The 16,851-nt window shown below is 47.0% G+C and overlaps 1 protein-coding gene across 3 annotated transcripts in view; it reads right to left on the bottom strand.

The window, feature by feature from the left end:
* The window catches only part of ME3 (malic enzyme 3), a 219,772-nt gene extending 204,079 nt beyond the window's left edge, over nucleotides 1-15,693 (bottom strand). The window contains exons 1-2 of one of the 3 annotated variants that reach the window (XM_059412342.1): nucleotides 15,425-15,693; nucleotides 14,857-15,054 (exon numbers count right to left, since the gene is read on the bottom strand). In XM_059412342.1, the coding sequence (XP_059268325.1) occupies nucleotides 14,857-15,039 (183 nt within the window). In that variant the 5' untranslated portion in view covers nucleotides 15,040-15,054; nucleotides 15,425-15,693. Of the gene's footprint in view, nucleotides 1-14,856 lie in introns of all 3 variants that reach the window. The other 2 variants (XM_059412343.1, XM_059412344.1) reach the window with 2 other exon arrangements.
* Nucleotides 15,694-16,851: the final 1,158 nt, after the last annotated feature.

Here is a 16,851-nt window from a genome sequence, read left to right on the forward strand (position 1 = left end):
ATTTTCGAGGTGAGGAGTTACTGTTTTTCCAGGGGACTGAAGGAAAACATGGAAGAAAAAGCAAGGCCCTTGGACTTCTGTTGGTGTTAAAATAGTCTCATCCAATCTTTGTGGTGGGGGAAAGGCAGAGATGGCAATTACCATATGGGAGGCAGGGCAATGTCTCCATAAGGACAAAAATGCTGGCTAAGGTGACCATGGTTAGCTAGATAAAGGCCAGTCACACCAGTATTCAGAGTAAAACACTTAAAATAAAGCAAGCCCAAGTTAGCAATTCCTCATTAGTAATTTTCCCCAGTGCCAAAGGACTCCTTGTGGAATTTCATGTTTTGAGAAATCCTGCACTTACAATAATTCTTCAACGTTTAAGACATACAACGTGTAAGCCAAGCGAAATTTCTGATCCTGGTGTAAGATAACCAGTATTAATAGTTTTACTCCGTTTAATTCTAGGCAAAGACAAAGGAATATAATATCCTGATTAAGCTGTGTAAATTCCTGATGGATAAATATTAGGTTTTCATTTGTTTTTCTGGGATACTGACAATAAATCTTGGACTTTTACTGCTATGATGGAACTCAAGGAATTCTGGAACGGATGCAGAGTTCTGGTTCCTTGGCACCTCTCACGTCTGTGCCCACCTCACCAGCACCATATCAGGCCCTCCTCATCTGCCATTCAGTAATGAACTCCTTCTTAACGATACTCTGCTCTTGTGCCCTCCACTGGCCAGAGTGATCTGCCTACTGCTCCAATCTCCTAGTGTCACATTCAAGAGGTCCACCCCCCCACCCCCCACCCCCGCCCTTCAGGATAAAGGTCAAACTCTTCTGGCAACCAAGGAGCAGTCCCAGAGCCCCATCCAAGTCTGACCCCTGCCCTGCTCTCCAGCCTCCACACCCTACACACTCTGTCCTTCAGAATTACCACACTGCCTCACATGCCATGACATTTTGCCATATTTGCTCGGGACGCCTTTCCCCTACTCTGTCCACCCAGGGAACCCCTTTATATCGTATAGATATTTGCCCTGACACAGCAAGAAAATTAAGTAGTTAGGAGACAAATCAGAGCAGATTTCCCTTTTCACTTCATGGAACACACTGTTATAAGAAGGATCAAAGGTCATCCACTTTAAGAAACCTCACCCTTTTTTCTCTCCACGGGACATTATTAACAGCATATTTTTAATGTACTATAAAGCCTATCACACTGCATTACATTTATGAGGTTTTAAGTCTGAACCGTAAGTTCCCTGAGGGCAAGGATCACGACTGATGCATCTCATTCTTTTTCAAACCCAACACAGTACCTGGAACACAAAAGGTGCGCCACAGATATTTGTTTAATAAACCAGTGAAGTCTCAGAGGATCTGAAGTGATCCCTTCATTGTTTCCCTTCATGGTCTGAGAGACTCACTTGGGCTCTCTGGGCCCTGGTCTCCCCCGCTTAGAAAACAAATGCCTGACTCAAGGTTTTTGTGGGGATCCAATGAGACGACCCATCAAGAAGCACTTCCTAAGCTCCAAAGGTAAAACACCAACCTCCTACTTCCTTATAATTATGAGGTGTTATGAGGTGTGCTGAGGAAGGATAGGAGGTACGGCAGTACATGGTGGGGGGTGGGGGAGAGGGCAGCTGCATGGAGGGTAGGCGGTGTGAAAAATGCAGGATGGAGTCCTGGCGAAGCTGAAGGAAGAGGACACAGAGTCCTGTCCCATCCGTTCCACCTTCAAACTCCATTTCCAACCCAGCCACTTCTCTCCTCTGCCCTGTCACCCCCCACGTGCCAGCGCCATCTTTTCTTGGTCCCATTAATTCTGCAGCCCCTTCTTGTCTTCCTGCTTCTACTCTGGTTCTCCGACCTGTTCTCCACAGATCTTTCATGGACATAAATCCACTTTATCACCTCCTCGCTTAGAAACATTTAAGAGTGTCCTGCTGTACTGGGAATGAAGCTAGGCCCACAGACGCCATGGCCCTGCACGCTCTGGTCCCGAGGTCCTCTCCACCTGGATTTCAGGCGGCCCCCTCCCCTTGCTCATCACGCTCCCGCTGGAGTGCATATTGTCTGTGCTCAGAATCTTCCAGGTCAAGCTGCTTGCTGCCTCCAGACTCTGCACGCACCGTTCCCTCTGCCCAAAACACACTTATCCTGGTTTCCCCTCTTACATTAGGGACCTTTGCAAATATCGTCTCCTTGAGAGGTCTTCCCTCCGCCGAAGTCAACCCTCTGTTCTTTCCTCAAATGGACCCTGCTCATTTCCCCTCAACCACCAACAACCACCTGTATACTTCTGTTCGTTGACTTGTTATCTCTCTCATAGAGAGCTACAGGAAAAGTTGACTTTCTTCACCATTTTTTCTCCACTTGGCAAGAATATACGTAAAGCATCTATAAGAGTACCTGGCAGGGTAGGCATTCTGTACGTGTCTATTATTATTATTATTTCTAATATTATCACTCCAGCAATCATGAGTTCCAGAAGACACACCTGACTCGGTGTCCAGCTGACCAGTAGAAGGTCACGGAACACTGGAACACCGATCAGCTCAGTCAACAAAGGAGCAGCTGAGGATGCTCAAGGCCCTGCAGCCCGGGTGGCTTCCTGGAGGTCAGACAGTCCCTCTGCTCGGCAGGCCCTCACTCCCAGCACCTCCTGGCAGGTGCCCCACGTCCACCCGTGCCATCAATTCCCACAGACATAGCCAGGCGGCTCCCAAGGCTCCTGAGATGCGAGGAGAAGCTGCTGCCAGCTCCTGGAGTGTGAGAACAGTGGAAATCTTTCAGCTCCGATGGGCGAATTTCAAAGCACGTTTCTAAAAATGGCCGTGAATCGGGTTTTGTTTTGTTTTGTTTCCCACACCATCTATATCTGTGCCTATTTTATCAGGTGGTAATAGCATTGCTATTCACTGTCCTGTGACCTGAAGAGATCTTACTAGTCAAAACAAATAATCACGGGTGGAAAAGACCAAAAATAAAAGAGGTAAGATGGGAGAGCACGATGTGAGGGGTAAGCCTTCTGTCAAATGCTTTGTCGTCAGGATCGCGTTACTGCAGAGGGAAACGCAACACCTGAAGTGAAGGCGGTAGGAGTTGGGAGTGGGTCTGCTCTTCAGAAACAGACCCCCAAGAGCTGACAGCAGGAGCTGCACCAGCACATGTTCAGATGAGCAACATATGACAATGTCAATATTTAAGCATCTCCTTTCCGTGAGGAGACTCACAGGCCCTCCACGGAAGTCGGTGAGGCGGATTCAGGCGCTATTTTCCGAGGGCAAGCGAAGTGCTCCCGTTCAAAGTCAGAAGGTCTAAGGGACACAGACACCACCCAAGAAGGGCCAGGATCCGCCTCAACTCACTTCCTAGGCAGGCTGTCTGGGTCTCGGAAACCCTCCCTGTAAAATCGTGGTATGTGTTAGGATATTGTCTGTTCCAAGACGGAGGGCTGGACCAGGTGATTTGTGAATAGTCTTTGGAGGCACGCTCATCCTGATTCTAACAGAGGGAGGATCCTCATTTAAAATATTTTTAATGTCAGGATTTATTAATCACCACAGCCAAGTGTGTGGAGACGGTAGGACTCGCTTAGGCTCCCCGCCCGGTCTGGCCGCCAGCTCGGTGAGGTGCGCCATGCCCGATTTAGCTGGATTTGAAGCAACATTTTAACTTTTATGCTAAACTGCCAGAGCTGACGTGCTCTTGTCTTGCTGTCTTGATACCATAATCTCGGGAGACTGAGAGTGCTATAGTGATAGACAGAAAGACAGAGACATGTTACAAAGACAGACTGGCAGATAAACAGATGAGCTAAATTTGGATTTGTTTTTCAGAGTTAGTTTTTAAAACCTTGGTTAGGATGTGCCAAAATATTGGGACAAAGTCCCAGGATTCCTGCAGGGTATGATGGTGGCCACTCCCTTTGACCCTAGTTTCAACTTTCAGAAGTACCAGCTCTTCAAATGGCCCTTGAGTTTTCTGCTGCTACAGACATTTTTACTCAAGTTTCTTTCAGACAAATATCTAGAACATCCAGCTTAAGCTCCATCAAGTACAGAGAAATTATTGTGCCTCCACCCAACGTGCCTCTTCCTTGACTCATTCCTCTCTTAGCAAACCTCTGCCAAAATCGAAAGTATGCATGCCGACTTAAGATGAGTTTGGATCTCTTGCTCCTCCCTTCTCCTTGGAACTAGATGCTCTAAGAGGGCAGGTCCACACACTCCAGGGTGATGCCTTGTGTTCAAAATGGAGCAGAAACTTCAGAGACATGGGTTGACTGAGAACGAACCAAGCACTTACAATATGCTTGACCTGCATTATTTCATTTAAACATGAGAGCACCCTTGGGAGATAGATATATTTTGTTATCCTCCCCATTCCCAGATGAGAAACTGAGACTCAGAGAAATGAAATGGCCTTTCCAAGGTCCCAGATCTAGTGAATGAGAGTTGGAGCTGGAACTCTGGGTCCCAGCCCCTCAATGGTAGCCTGTGTGCCCTGCTGCATAACACCTAGTCACAGGCCATGGCCCTGGGAGGCCACACGCAATCGATTTGAGCTATGTTCCTTCAAACTCCAAAACCCTTTAACCTGCTGTTAGTTACAGCAGGCCTAAATCTAGTGTCTTCAAAGGACTAGAATAAAGAATCTCATTGTAAGCCTTCTGTCCCTTAGATGACATACATCAGGCAGGCCATCAGAGCAGGAGACTCTCTTAAAGCAGTAGATTCCCGAAACTTCTATGATCAAAACAAAAGATTTCCCTTCACTTTCAAAGTCCTCAAACTCCCAAGGAGAATCAAAATATAATTTATATTGTCACCATCTTTTTAGAAGAGATGGCCAATGGGGTTGTATATTATCTGTCTTCGCCATAATGGTTTCTGACCTGTCCAGGGGGAAGGGGAAAGGGATTCATCCAACTAATTGTTATTGAAGGTACACTATGAAGAAGCCATTGTGGCTGGTCATGGCAATGCCTCAGACGTGGTCCTGGCTCTGAAGATGACATTGAAATGGAGACAGTCATGCACACTGTGTCTGTAGACTGAGACCAAATGTGGGAGAGAGCCGTGACCACATAAGCTAAATGCCGAAGGCGTGGGAGGAATGAATGAGTCACTTCCATGTGGCTCATCGAGGAAGCTGGAGTGGCAGAGGTGGCCCCAGAGAGCACGAGTACCTATGCACCTCCCATTACACAGACCTTCTGAATTGAACTTCCTGCTTCCTAACTGGTTCCACCGTCACCCTGTTTACACTATAGGCTCCTTGAAGGCCAAAGAAGGGTTGTATTCACCACTGGGTTTCCACTGCCTAAAAAAGAACAGATATGGAGCAAATGTTGACTGAATAACTTTGATAAATAAAGGAGTCTTGGGAGAATTACACACATGTAAAGGGTGAAGAGAAGGCATCCAATGATCCTCGAAGTTCTCTCCAGCTCCCGGAGTCTGATCTAACAGAGCCGGTGGAAGGGCTAACAGTCCGTCAGAGGCCCATGACAGGGAATGGCCCAGAGACATCAGACTCCACGCGCCAGTCTCAAGAGATAGGGCACTTGGAGCCCGGAAGTGGTTGTGCATCACAGTGGGGGAGGACGTGGACTTACAACCAGATGGCCTGGGTTTGAGATGCAGCTCTGCCTCTATGCTCTTGGGCGAGTTAGGTAACCTAGCCAACCTCCTTGGGCCTCAGTTTCCACATCTGGAATGTAAGAGCATACATTGCAACACTATAGTATATGAAATGAATTAATGCACAGAAACTGTTTAGAACAATTCTGGGCACATTGCATGTCCTGAAAAAATGCTATTCCTATCATTATTCCTTAAATTCCCTCCACAAGACATTGCCCTAGGGAAGGAAATTTGGTACAGAAGGAATCTGGCTTGGAAAACTCACCGCATCCTTCAGAAACCAGAGAAAGAGGGAGGAGAGACTGTCTACTGTGAGTGGAGACCCAGCTCCTCTTCAGATGTGAAGGCACTTGGCTTCCTTTCTCTTATTGGGAAAGTCATGGGACACCTCAGGAGCTCAGGAGGGATACGAACTCATGCAGACAGTAGCACCCTCCTTCTGTTTTCTGAAAGAGCAAAGCAAAAAGGACCCAAAGGAACTACCAGAGTCTGCCCCCTCCAGAGTTCCACACCTCAGGGGAGTATGTTTCAGGATCAAGTGTGCTCTGGGCATCATGTAGCTCTGCTTTCCAACAGTGGTGCAGAATCCAGACAAAATGCTTTTAAAAAAGTAATATTCTCAAGTTGCTAATCATTCAATTCAATTCTTTAGTCCCTCCAGCTTTCAATAAAACTTTTAAAAGCAAATGCAGCTTTGATTTTCTCTTTTCAAGTTTCTCAAAGCTGACGATCTTTCCATCAAAAAATCCCTCTCCTCAAATGACTGGGTACATTCTACTCCTTACTGAGTCCTTTCGGTCAGTGCCGTGTTATAAGCAGGCTGCCAGGCAACCATCTGGGTACAGAATGAAGGCATGCTTTTAACCACTGACCTCAGCACCCCAACAGGAGGGTATCCCTCAGATTTTCATCGCACCATCATAGAGCATCTTTTGTGTTCTGCATCAGACGGGCAGTCGGACTCCACCCCAAAGGATTTCCCAATGTACTTTCTACACATCAAAGTGAAGGTCTGGAAGTGGACTATAGTCCATGTCTTTGCAAACAGAAGTGCCGCACATGACTGATCCCCTTGCAGGGGCCCTATGAATGAAAGACCTTTTTCTCCCCTCTCACTACAAAACTGGCATTTGGAAAGAAGAGGGTAGATGATAAACCTTTGGTAGAAATGACAAAAATGCCAAGTAAAATAAAGCCATAGCCCTAGAGCTTACAAAGGTCCAAGAGGACCAAGAGAAGCTGGAAACAGGGAGACTGAGGATGAGCCCAAAAAAGCATCTACAGACACCCTACCTTGACAGCCTGGAGTTAGACTGGCCTAGAGGCCAGCTGGCCCAAGTCTGAGCCAGAACACGTGTATTTCTGTATGGCATGTGCCTCCAGCGTTGCTATTTCCATGATCTAGATTTCGCTATTTACAATCATTTTTAGAACAGGTGGCAGGGTCCCTGTGTTAACATTTTATTACATGAAAATAAACATACTGCCTCTAGACAAAACTAATGGTATGCGGGCAAAGCTTGAAATAAGACTATTTGGTGGGTTTTCCACAGAATACAAATGTCACCGGAGTGATGCATGAACTTCCAAAAGTTGGTCTGAACGTTATTTACTTAGCCCTGGTGATCTACAATCCAGATAGAGGTGATCCTGGGCATATCAACACTGCAAAGGGGGGCCCTGGGGAAGAAGAGTTACCAGGGTGAAAGACAGGGGCTTTGGTGAAAAGGGAGGTGAAGGGAAGGGATGAGAAGAAGAAGCCTCAGCAGAAGTCTCTGAATGACTCACTCATCCAATAACTGTTTATTGAGCGCCACATACAGGCCAGGCACCGTTCTGAGTGCCTCCGATACATCAATGAACAAATAAGACAAGAATGCCTGCCCGAACGGAGCTTACATCGTCATGAGGAAATGCAAACAATAAACAAGGGTATTTTCAGTAAGGTAATTAAATAATACATTAGGAAGTATCAAAACCCTCCACATTAAGGAGGGCCAAGAAAAGTGCAGGGCATTCACAAGGACATCTGGTGGGGCAGAGTGGGTCTCCCTGAGAAAGGGAGAAGCCTTGAAGAAAGCGAGGGAGTTAACATGTGGCTGTTGAGGGGACATGTGTTCAAGGAAGGGGGAACAGCCAGGGCAAAGACTTGAGGCAGGAGCATGCTGAGGGTGTGTGAGGAACAGCAGGGAGGCCAGCTGGCAGAAGTGAGGCTGGGCAGCAGCAAAGACGAGGGCAGGGGGTGTCCAATGAGGCAAGCTGTTCTAAGGACTCTGACTGTGGGGTTTGAGCAGAAGAGTGACGTGGTCAAACGGTTTTAAAAGGATCACGCTGGGGCGCCTGGGTGGCTCAGTGGGTTAAGCCGCTGCCTTCGGCTCAGGTCATGATCTCAGGGTCCTGGGATCGAGTCCCGCATCGGGCTCTCTGCTCAGCAGGGAGCCTGCTTCCTCCTCTCTCTCTGCCTTCCTCTCTGCCTACTTGTGATCTCTCTCTGTCGAATAAATAAATAAAATCTTAAAAAAAAAAAAAAAAAAAGGATCACGCTGGCTGCCGTGCATAAGAGGTGCTGGCTGCCGTGCACAAGTAAACAAGAGGAGCTCAGGGGGAAGCAAGGACAGCAGCGAGGTGGCCCCTGCAGTTACCCAGCCAAGAAACGTCGGTGGCTTAGGTCAGGGTGGGAGCCATGGTGCGCGGGGGCTGGATTCCAGACCTCGTCCAAAAATAGAGCAAAAGAACTATTTGGAGGACTGGATATGGGGTCTGAAGGAAGGAGAGTGGTTAAGGATGTGTGCCTGGTTTTAACCTCCCAAGATGTGGTTCTGAGAATCCGAAGGAAGACGATGGGAAGGTGGCAGATCAATGAGCAGGCTCCTGCAAAATCTAGACACGAGATGATGAAGGGATGGGCAGGGCTGGAGGTAGCAGGGATGGAGAGAAATGGATGGATTTTAAAGTTTGGGGTAAAGTTGACACTAAAAACGTTAAAAGTTAAAAGAGTTTTTAAAAAAAAGTTAAAAGAGTTAAAAGAGTTAAAAAAAAGTTAAAAGTTCAAAGAGAAACATTTTGTGGCAGTTTCCCCAATATCCTTAATGGTGTAGAAATGTTAGCTGCACATATGGACCCCAGGCTACAGACTGCGTTTCCCAGGTTCTCTTGCAGCTAGCTGCAGCCTATGATCAAGTTCTGGCTAGCTGAGTGGGAGTGAAAACGACATCTGCAATGTTCAGATTGTGCCCTCAAGAGGCGTTTCCCCTTCCCTCTGGTTTCTGTGTGGAATCGTTGGCAGAGGCTAGGGCAGCCACCTTGGACCACAGAACGTAGCAACACACACAGCAACAACGTCAGGCCACACACTGACCTGCAGTTGTCTACCCAGGCTTGTTGATTAGAGAAACACACTTCTATCTCATTTAAGTCTCCATACTGGGGTTTTCACAGCTGCCTAAACTTTGGCCAAACGAATACAAGTTCCATTAGCCACTCCAAGCACAATGCCCTGACACCAAATGCTATCAGTCCCATGAAGCCAGAACAGTAGTCAACAAGGTAGGATTTAATTTCAACCTGCCTCTGCTTGTTTGTTCTTAAAATACTGGAACAATATTTGCACTTCAACATCCTGAGTCACAGTACAAGAGGCGCCAGTGTAGAATGAACTGATACATCATGGAAACAGTGTTGACTTAAGAACCCACTGCTTCAAATCACATGGTTGAACTCAGTGTCAATTGATATAGTAGGACACTCTGATCCCAGTGGTAAAAGAGTATGAGGTTACATGGTAAAAAATGATGGATACAGGATGGATAAAACATTGGGACCATCGCTGCAATCACTCGCAAACTGAGAAGAGATTTTCTGTAATCTTAAGCTTAAAAATGAATTATTAAATTTTTTAGCTATTGAAAAAAAAAAGAACCCACTGTTTCTCTGTCAGTCAGGGGGGCCCAATTCAACATCCTGCCCGAAGCACGGGTCTCACGAAGGTACATTATGCTGTCTGCTTTGGGGACAGAAAGCAGCATCCCCAACAAACTGCTCAATCTCCATACCCCCAGCAACCATCTCCTGACAGATCGATGAGCCAAGTGTGGGACAGATTCCCCTCATGCCAAGGAGGCAAGGTCAAGTTCTAAGCCGGCACCAAATGAGAATCTAATAACTCACCACTGTGTACAGAAGATGGAGCTAAAACCCGTGCCACCTCAGACGTGCAGCCAATGCCGCAGCACTGGCCACTGGACCTCTGCACATTCAGTGACCTCCAGGCGCCAGGTCCACGTAGGAAAGTGGTCACCTACAGGGCCCTGCAGCTCGGAGGTCCCACGGCCTGAAAGGCGCAGGCGTGTGATCATGGTGATCTAAACACTCTTCTTGCTCATTCTTTCCCTGCATATCAAGCCCAAGAAGAAAAACTGCCAAGAAGCAGTTGGTGGGGGGTAGAAGGCAAAAATCCATCACTGGCATGTGGGTCAAAGGAGGAGGTTGATATGCTCTGGGAAATAACAGACTTGTGCAGTGAAATGTCCTTAAGTGTGGGGAGATAAGAGCCAAGGAGGTATTTTTCCTTCAAATAGGCCATTGGTAGGCATTTTTCCAGACAATGAGGGCATCAGGCTAACTGTAAAGTAGTGGCAGTAGGATTAATAACATTGACAGCAAAGGGGCCATGCCTCAATTGAGGTCATTTCAAGAGCAAATATTCATTGAGCATCTCAAGTCAGATATAGAAAATATCATGTGTCAGAGAGAGTCCGTCTGCAGGGTACCCAGGGCCCAGGGTGGAAGAAACACCAACCAGACCTTATAACAGGTGCTCAGGCCAAAAGGAAACAAACACAGAGCAATAAGACAAGCGGGGTTGGTGGGGGGGGGGGGTGATGCTCAAATCTTGTTTCAGGAGCAGGGAATAGGACAGCCCTTCCTAAGAGAGGCTATAGGTAAGTTGAGCCCAGAAATGGTTTGAAGGCCCATTTGCTACCTGAACAGAATGGGGATGATACCTGCCTATGACGATGAAATGGAGTACATTGTTGCCTATTTAATGTAAGTAAAATATGGCTGACATCTTGTAATACAGAATGAAAGCTCTGCTCTGTTGCCACAGTCACCATGGATAATAGAAAAGATCTAGTGCAAATCTGAGATGAGTGGTAGGAGTGAAAAAGGAAATAAAAATTGATGTACCAGAGCATTTGTACGACTTAGAAAACACAGACTCCTGCAGAGAACTCAGAATCATCTAGTTCCAACCCTATCATTATTAGGAATCCGTCTAAATCAGCCAAAGCAGATGTACATGGGAAATGTCATCGCTGTTCGCTAGCCTGAAATTCAGGAGGCGGGCTGCTTCTGCCCACTTGTGCAACAAATGACAGTCTCTGTGAGGTTACTTGACTTTCTCAGTCTGTTCCCTCATCTGAAACTGACGTGTTGAATGAGAACAACAATGTTCAAAAGCTTTTGTTTTTTTAAACAAAAATCCACAGTGAAGATCAGCATTTCACATGGTGATTTAACACTCTTCTTTATTACGTTTAATGCATTTGCTGTTTTTAAATTCTATTCTAACCCACTTTTAAAAAAATTAGTATATGTGCTGCCGAAGCTTGTACCACTTTTAAAAAAATTAAAATGCTGGTGAGACCCACTAAGCTAACTTCAAGTCCCACAATTTGTGACCCATAATCTGAAAACTTCCAGACTAGGTCTTCTCTACAGGCTCCTCTGGCCCCAGCTCTGGGAAGTGTCCACATGATCATCTGATTATCTCACCACAGTTTTCAAAATGATTTCCCAGGCATCTCCCATGATCCTTACAACAGTGGTGTGACAAGGGCAGAGGGGTCCCTGAGCTTGTCACGGATCTCGCATTGAGATTATGACAGAGCAGTAACCAGATCCATTCATTATAGAACAGCGGTGGTGCTTGGTCTATTTAGCAGCTATTCTTCTGGAGAATTCCACCTCCTGACAATGCTCTGCCCTCAAGCTTCTTAAATGTCTCTCCTGACCTATCTAAAGCCCAGATGTCCGTTGAGAAATGAATGGATAAAAAAAAGATGTGGTGTGTACACACACACACACACACACACACACACACACACACTGGAATATTACTCAGCCATCAAAAAGAATGAAATCTTGCCATTTGCAATGATGTGGATGGAACTAGAGGCTATTATGCTAAGCCAAATAAATCAGAGAAAGACAGATACTATATGATTTTACTCATATGCAGAATTTAAGAAACAAAATGGATGAACACAGGGGAAGGGAAGAAAAAATAAAATAAGATAAAAACAGAGAGGGAGGCAAACCAAAAGAGACTCTTAACTCTAGGGAACAAACTGAGGATTGTTGGAGGGGAGGTTGGGGGGGGATGGGGTAACTGGGTGACAGGCATTAAGGAGGGCACTTGACGGAATGAGCACTGGGCATTTGTATGCAACTGATGAATCATTAAATTCTACCCCCTGAAATTAATAATATAGTATATGTTAAATAAATTGAATTTAAATTAAAAAATTTTAAACGTGCAATTGAAAAATACTCATAATGTGGGATGCAAATCTAGTGAACACATACACTTTACATCTCTGTGACTTACTTATTTTATAACTGGAAGTCTGCACCTCTTAATCTCCTTCACCTATTTCACCCATCCCCCCACCTCCCTCACCTCTGGCAACAACCGCACCTGACACTAATACACTGTATGTCAACCACACATCAGTTTAAAAAAATAGTTAAAGATAAAAATTAAAAAGAATCTAGTAAACACACTGCAAGAATGTAATGCTAATATTCATGTCCATGGCCTTGCTAGATCTTCCAGCAACTACCCTGTGCCACCACAAATGCATGAAACACAGCCCCTGCCCTGGAGGAGCTCACAATCTGGGGGGGGGGGGAATCCACCCACAGACCCACCCTCTAAGTGCAGTTCCCTGCCAAGCTGCCATTCTCTTATGTTCTCAGCAATAACCTCAGTTGTTCTGTTTAACTCAGCAGGTCGCCCCAGCTGGCTGATGGAAAGAGCCTACTCTCTCGGAGTGCTGTAGGTCAGCCGAACAGCAAGAAGGACGCTCCAGAGGGAAGTGAAGGGCGTCCTCAGCAGCTCCCTGCCCTGCTTCTCCTTCCACTGCTCCTCCTCCAGCCCTCTGCATCACCCCAGATACCCGCCTCACCCCAGACCAGCATCAACGGACTTCAGGGACATATAAAGATTTTGGAACATTACAAAAGGGTCCGATCCCCTAGATTTATGGACAATGTCCCACTTTTACTATTTAGGAGGAGAAAAAATTATATCAGGGACAAGGGAAAAGTGTTTTTAAGGAGCCCCAAACTTAGGGCTAAAAAAGAAGACATTCAAGCCCTTCCTTTATTTTTTTTAAACTAGTCCCAAAGCAGTAAGTGGTGATTGATAATATGCCAGTACTTCTAAGGCAAGTATTATCAAAACCCCTGGAGTCTGTAGTGGGAATTTATTGTTTTGCTTTCCAGTACCAACCCCTTCTTTGTCTGATGACAGGACACAGATTTGCTGTGGAGGAATCCCATCCTCTTACTCTAAACCAGCTGGAGTGGTCCTACCTTAAACTTTCGCTTTAATTTCAGAGGTGAGCCCTGACTGGCTTAAATTAGGAAAATTGGAGGATAGGAAGGGAATTCAATCAGAGTCAATGATCTCTGAGGCTTCAGAAAGAATCCTCTTTTCCCAAAGAAAATGTCTTTCTATCTTTGCACAGTGCGGTGTGGGAAAAGGAGATAGGAGATGATGCCAGCATTGAGGTGAAAGACTCCACTGCCTGAAGCCTGAGGACAAAGATGACATTGAAGAAGCAGAACAGAGAGCCAGAGAGAACCTGCATCCTTAGAGACGCCATCTGCACTGCAGGGTCAAGCCTTGCCTGCAATCCTTTCTCTCCATATTTAGTAAAAGGTATCTGTTGGTCAAGCCAGTTTGCTACCAAAGCAATTACAATTCATAAGACACTTTAAATATCCCAAAGTAGTAATATACAAAAGATTTACAGTCTTTTGTGGGGGGACCAAGGAGCAGTGCAATAAGCAGAGGTTGAAAGATTTTTTTTCCCCTTAGCTTCTTCTATTAATTCTGTAGAAAATGATCCTAATACTTAGCATCTGTATAATATTATTTCTCAAAAAAACCTTTCCACATGTGTTTTCTCACTTGCATTTCGCAATTCTGAGTCAAAGAAATTATTAAAAATTTTATTTTGTAGTGATTACCTATTTATCAAGCACTCTATATAGCTTAAAATAGTATTTCAAGTTTAGTAATTCATTTGATTGTCACAATAACCAGATGAGGTAAGAATGGTGGTTCTGTCACTATATCCATGTTAGGCAGGAGAAAGTTGAACCTAAATATCTACGTAAAAGTAGGTATTAAATGAGATACCCAAATTAATTTGAGGAGGTGTGGGGAGACAGGCCTTAAATCAAGGTCTCTTTGCTTCCAGGGCTTTAACTCCAGTAATACTAAACTCTACTCCCAGAATCTTCAGCACCACGCTCTGGATTCCAGTGGCAGGGCCAGAACTAACTAGCTGGTGACCTTGAGCTAGTTTTCCTTGTTTTGTTTTCTCATCTATAAAAGGAGAGGTTTGAATTAGGATCTTTGATGGCCATTAAGGTCTATAAGTTCTGTAATTCTAGCCTTCCTTTTCCCCCCAGCTCTCAAAAATGATCTTTTTCTCAGAATAACAGTTATAACCGTAGCTGACATTTGTTCTCCCTGGGTGTCAAGTCCTATGCTAAGAACTCTGCCTCCATTTTCTCTCTAAATCTCACTACACACCAGGGGCAACTGTCTCTCATTTACAGATAAGAAAACGTGCTTGACAGAGGCTAAATGAACTACCCGCGACCAACAGAATTGGCTAACCTCAGGCGGAGCTCCCACCACAGGTCAGACTGGTCAGAGGACCGTAACCAGTCTTTATTGTTCTTGTGGAAGCGATGAGGCGCCCTGCACTACCGGTCACCGCTTTCCTCGCAGAAGAGCAAGGAGGGGAGGGAGCCAAACCAACAAACGCGAAGCCTCTCTGCAGGACAAAAATGGAAAACCTCTGGAAGGGTGCCTGGGAGGATCCAGCCCAGACCCAGGAGGCGGGGCGCCCCTCCCGGCCCGCCACAGGACAGCGGCTAGGGCCACCCTACCCTCCGGGACCGTTACCTTGTTGAGATGCGGGTTTCTGGTGACATCGTATCCGCGCTTCTTCAGGGGCACGGAGCGAGCCGGGCCGGATTTGGAGTGGCAGCCGCGGGCGGACGCGGAGGGCGTCCAGCGCGGGACGCCGCCGCAGGCCTGGCCCCGAAGGAGCGCCAGCCGCGCGCCCGTGCCCAGCGTGGCGCCCATGGTCCTTGCGCAGACCTGGCACCGGGGAGAAACCAAGGTCAGGGGTGCCTGACGGCCAACCAGGAGCCACGCGCGCTTCAGGGCACGGAGTCAGAGCCCGGGACGCCTCCTCGGGCAGAAGGCAGCGGGTCCTGAAGGGCGAAAGGCACCAGCCTCCGCCCGTCCTCGGCCGCCACCTGCGCGGCTCTCTCCGCTAGCTTGCGGCGCGCAGGCCTAGCCAAGCCCCCGCCAAAGCGAAAGCAAGCCCGGGAAGCAGATCCGGTGCGGGTGACCGCCCGCGCCACCCCCGCCCCCATCCCCGCGAGGAAGAGGCAACTGCTCGGCGAGGGGCCCCGAACCTCCAACGTCGCTCGGCGGCTTGCGGATCCTTCCTTCCCCAGCCCACCTGTCCTGCGCCCGGAGCGGGTGTCGCAGGCGGGGCAAGGCGCTGCGGTCCGATGTTCTCCTCCTGCCAATGGCTGCACCGCACCCGCGGCCGCGAGAGCGCAGGGCTTATGCGTTCTGGAAAGAGAGGTCCCCAAACCTTCGTTCGCAGTGCGGGACTTCCCCTGAGGACGCCCGTGGGGCGCCTCTTAACCCTGTGCACGTGCCTCCCCAGGGGCAAAATGAAGCTCAGAATGCCTCCTGATCGTCTCCATCTTGACAAGCTGAACGCACAGAGGGTGTTAGCGTTTAGGGAGTAACATGCCCTCTGCTCACTCACCTTTGCGGGAAGGCCCTGGCTTTGGGTTTCAAAGCTGAAATCCCCAGACACCCAGTGTTGCTTTGCACGGCACAGTACAATAGCCATTAGCCACATGTGGATCTATAAATTTAAATAATTTAAATGGAATAAAATTTTAAAAATCCATTTCCTCAGTCACACCTAGCCTCATTTCACGTGCTCAAGAGCCCCTGTCTAGCAGCTTGGGATTGGATAGCACAGATAGGGAACATTTACATCTTTGCGGGAAGTTCTATGGGACATCACTGATACAGGATCTACAGTTACCAAAAGGGCTCCTGCGTACCTTGTGGAGCCCAGGCATGGATTGCTGTGGACAGACAAGGATTTGAGGTCCATCTAGTCCTGAATTTAACTTTATACTTTGCCCACATAGTAGCCAGGAGATTCCTTTTAAAGCAAACATTTCATTGTATGTAGAATAAAATCCAAACTCTTTTGGATGTCTATAGGTTATCCCACAGCCTGTCTTCTGCAACTTCTTCGGGTGAACCTGAAGAAGATGAACTTCTTCGGGTGAACCTGAAGAAGATGAACTTCTTCGGGTGAATCTGAAGATAGGGTGAACCCTATCCCACTCTGTCTCTCACTGCACTCTAACCACACTTGCTCCTTCCTGTGTTTCCACCCCATCCAATTTCTTCCCACCCCAGGACCTTTGTACTTGCTGTCACCTCTACTTACAGTGTTCATTCTCTCTGGTCTCCACAAAACTGTCAACTGAAGGCCTTTCTTCCACTTCATCCAATGTCCGCCTCCACGAGGGACTATAGAGAGAAGGATTTTTCCCCTCACAGAACTTGCCAGAGCCAGTCATTAGCTCATTTCTCTAATTATTTATTGTCTGTCTCCATCTAGGATGTAAGTTTCATGTGGAAAGGCTCTTTGCCTGTAAACGTCTGTATCTTCACTTCTCAGCTCAGGGTGTGAGCTGAGAAGTGAATTTTGTATAATTTTGTCCAACTGATAGTTGGGTGAATGAAGGAAAGGGACAGCCACTTTCATAAAGATTGGACTGTAAAGAAGACTGAAAGAGATTCTTCCTGAGGGAGAGGAGAGGATCCTGAATCTAGGAAGGGGCAGCGGCA

The sequence above is a fragment of the Mustela nigripes genome, chromosome 1 (assembly GCF_022355385.1).
Source record: "Mustela nigripes isolate SB6536 chromosome 1, MUSNIG.SB6536, whole genome shotgun sequence".
Taxonomy (NCBI): domain Eukaryota; kingdom Metazoa; phylum Chordata; class Mammalia; order Carnivora; family Mustelidae; genus Mustela; species Mustela nigripes.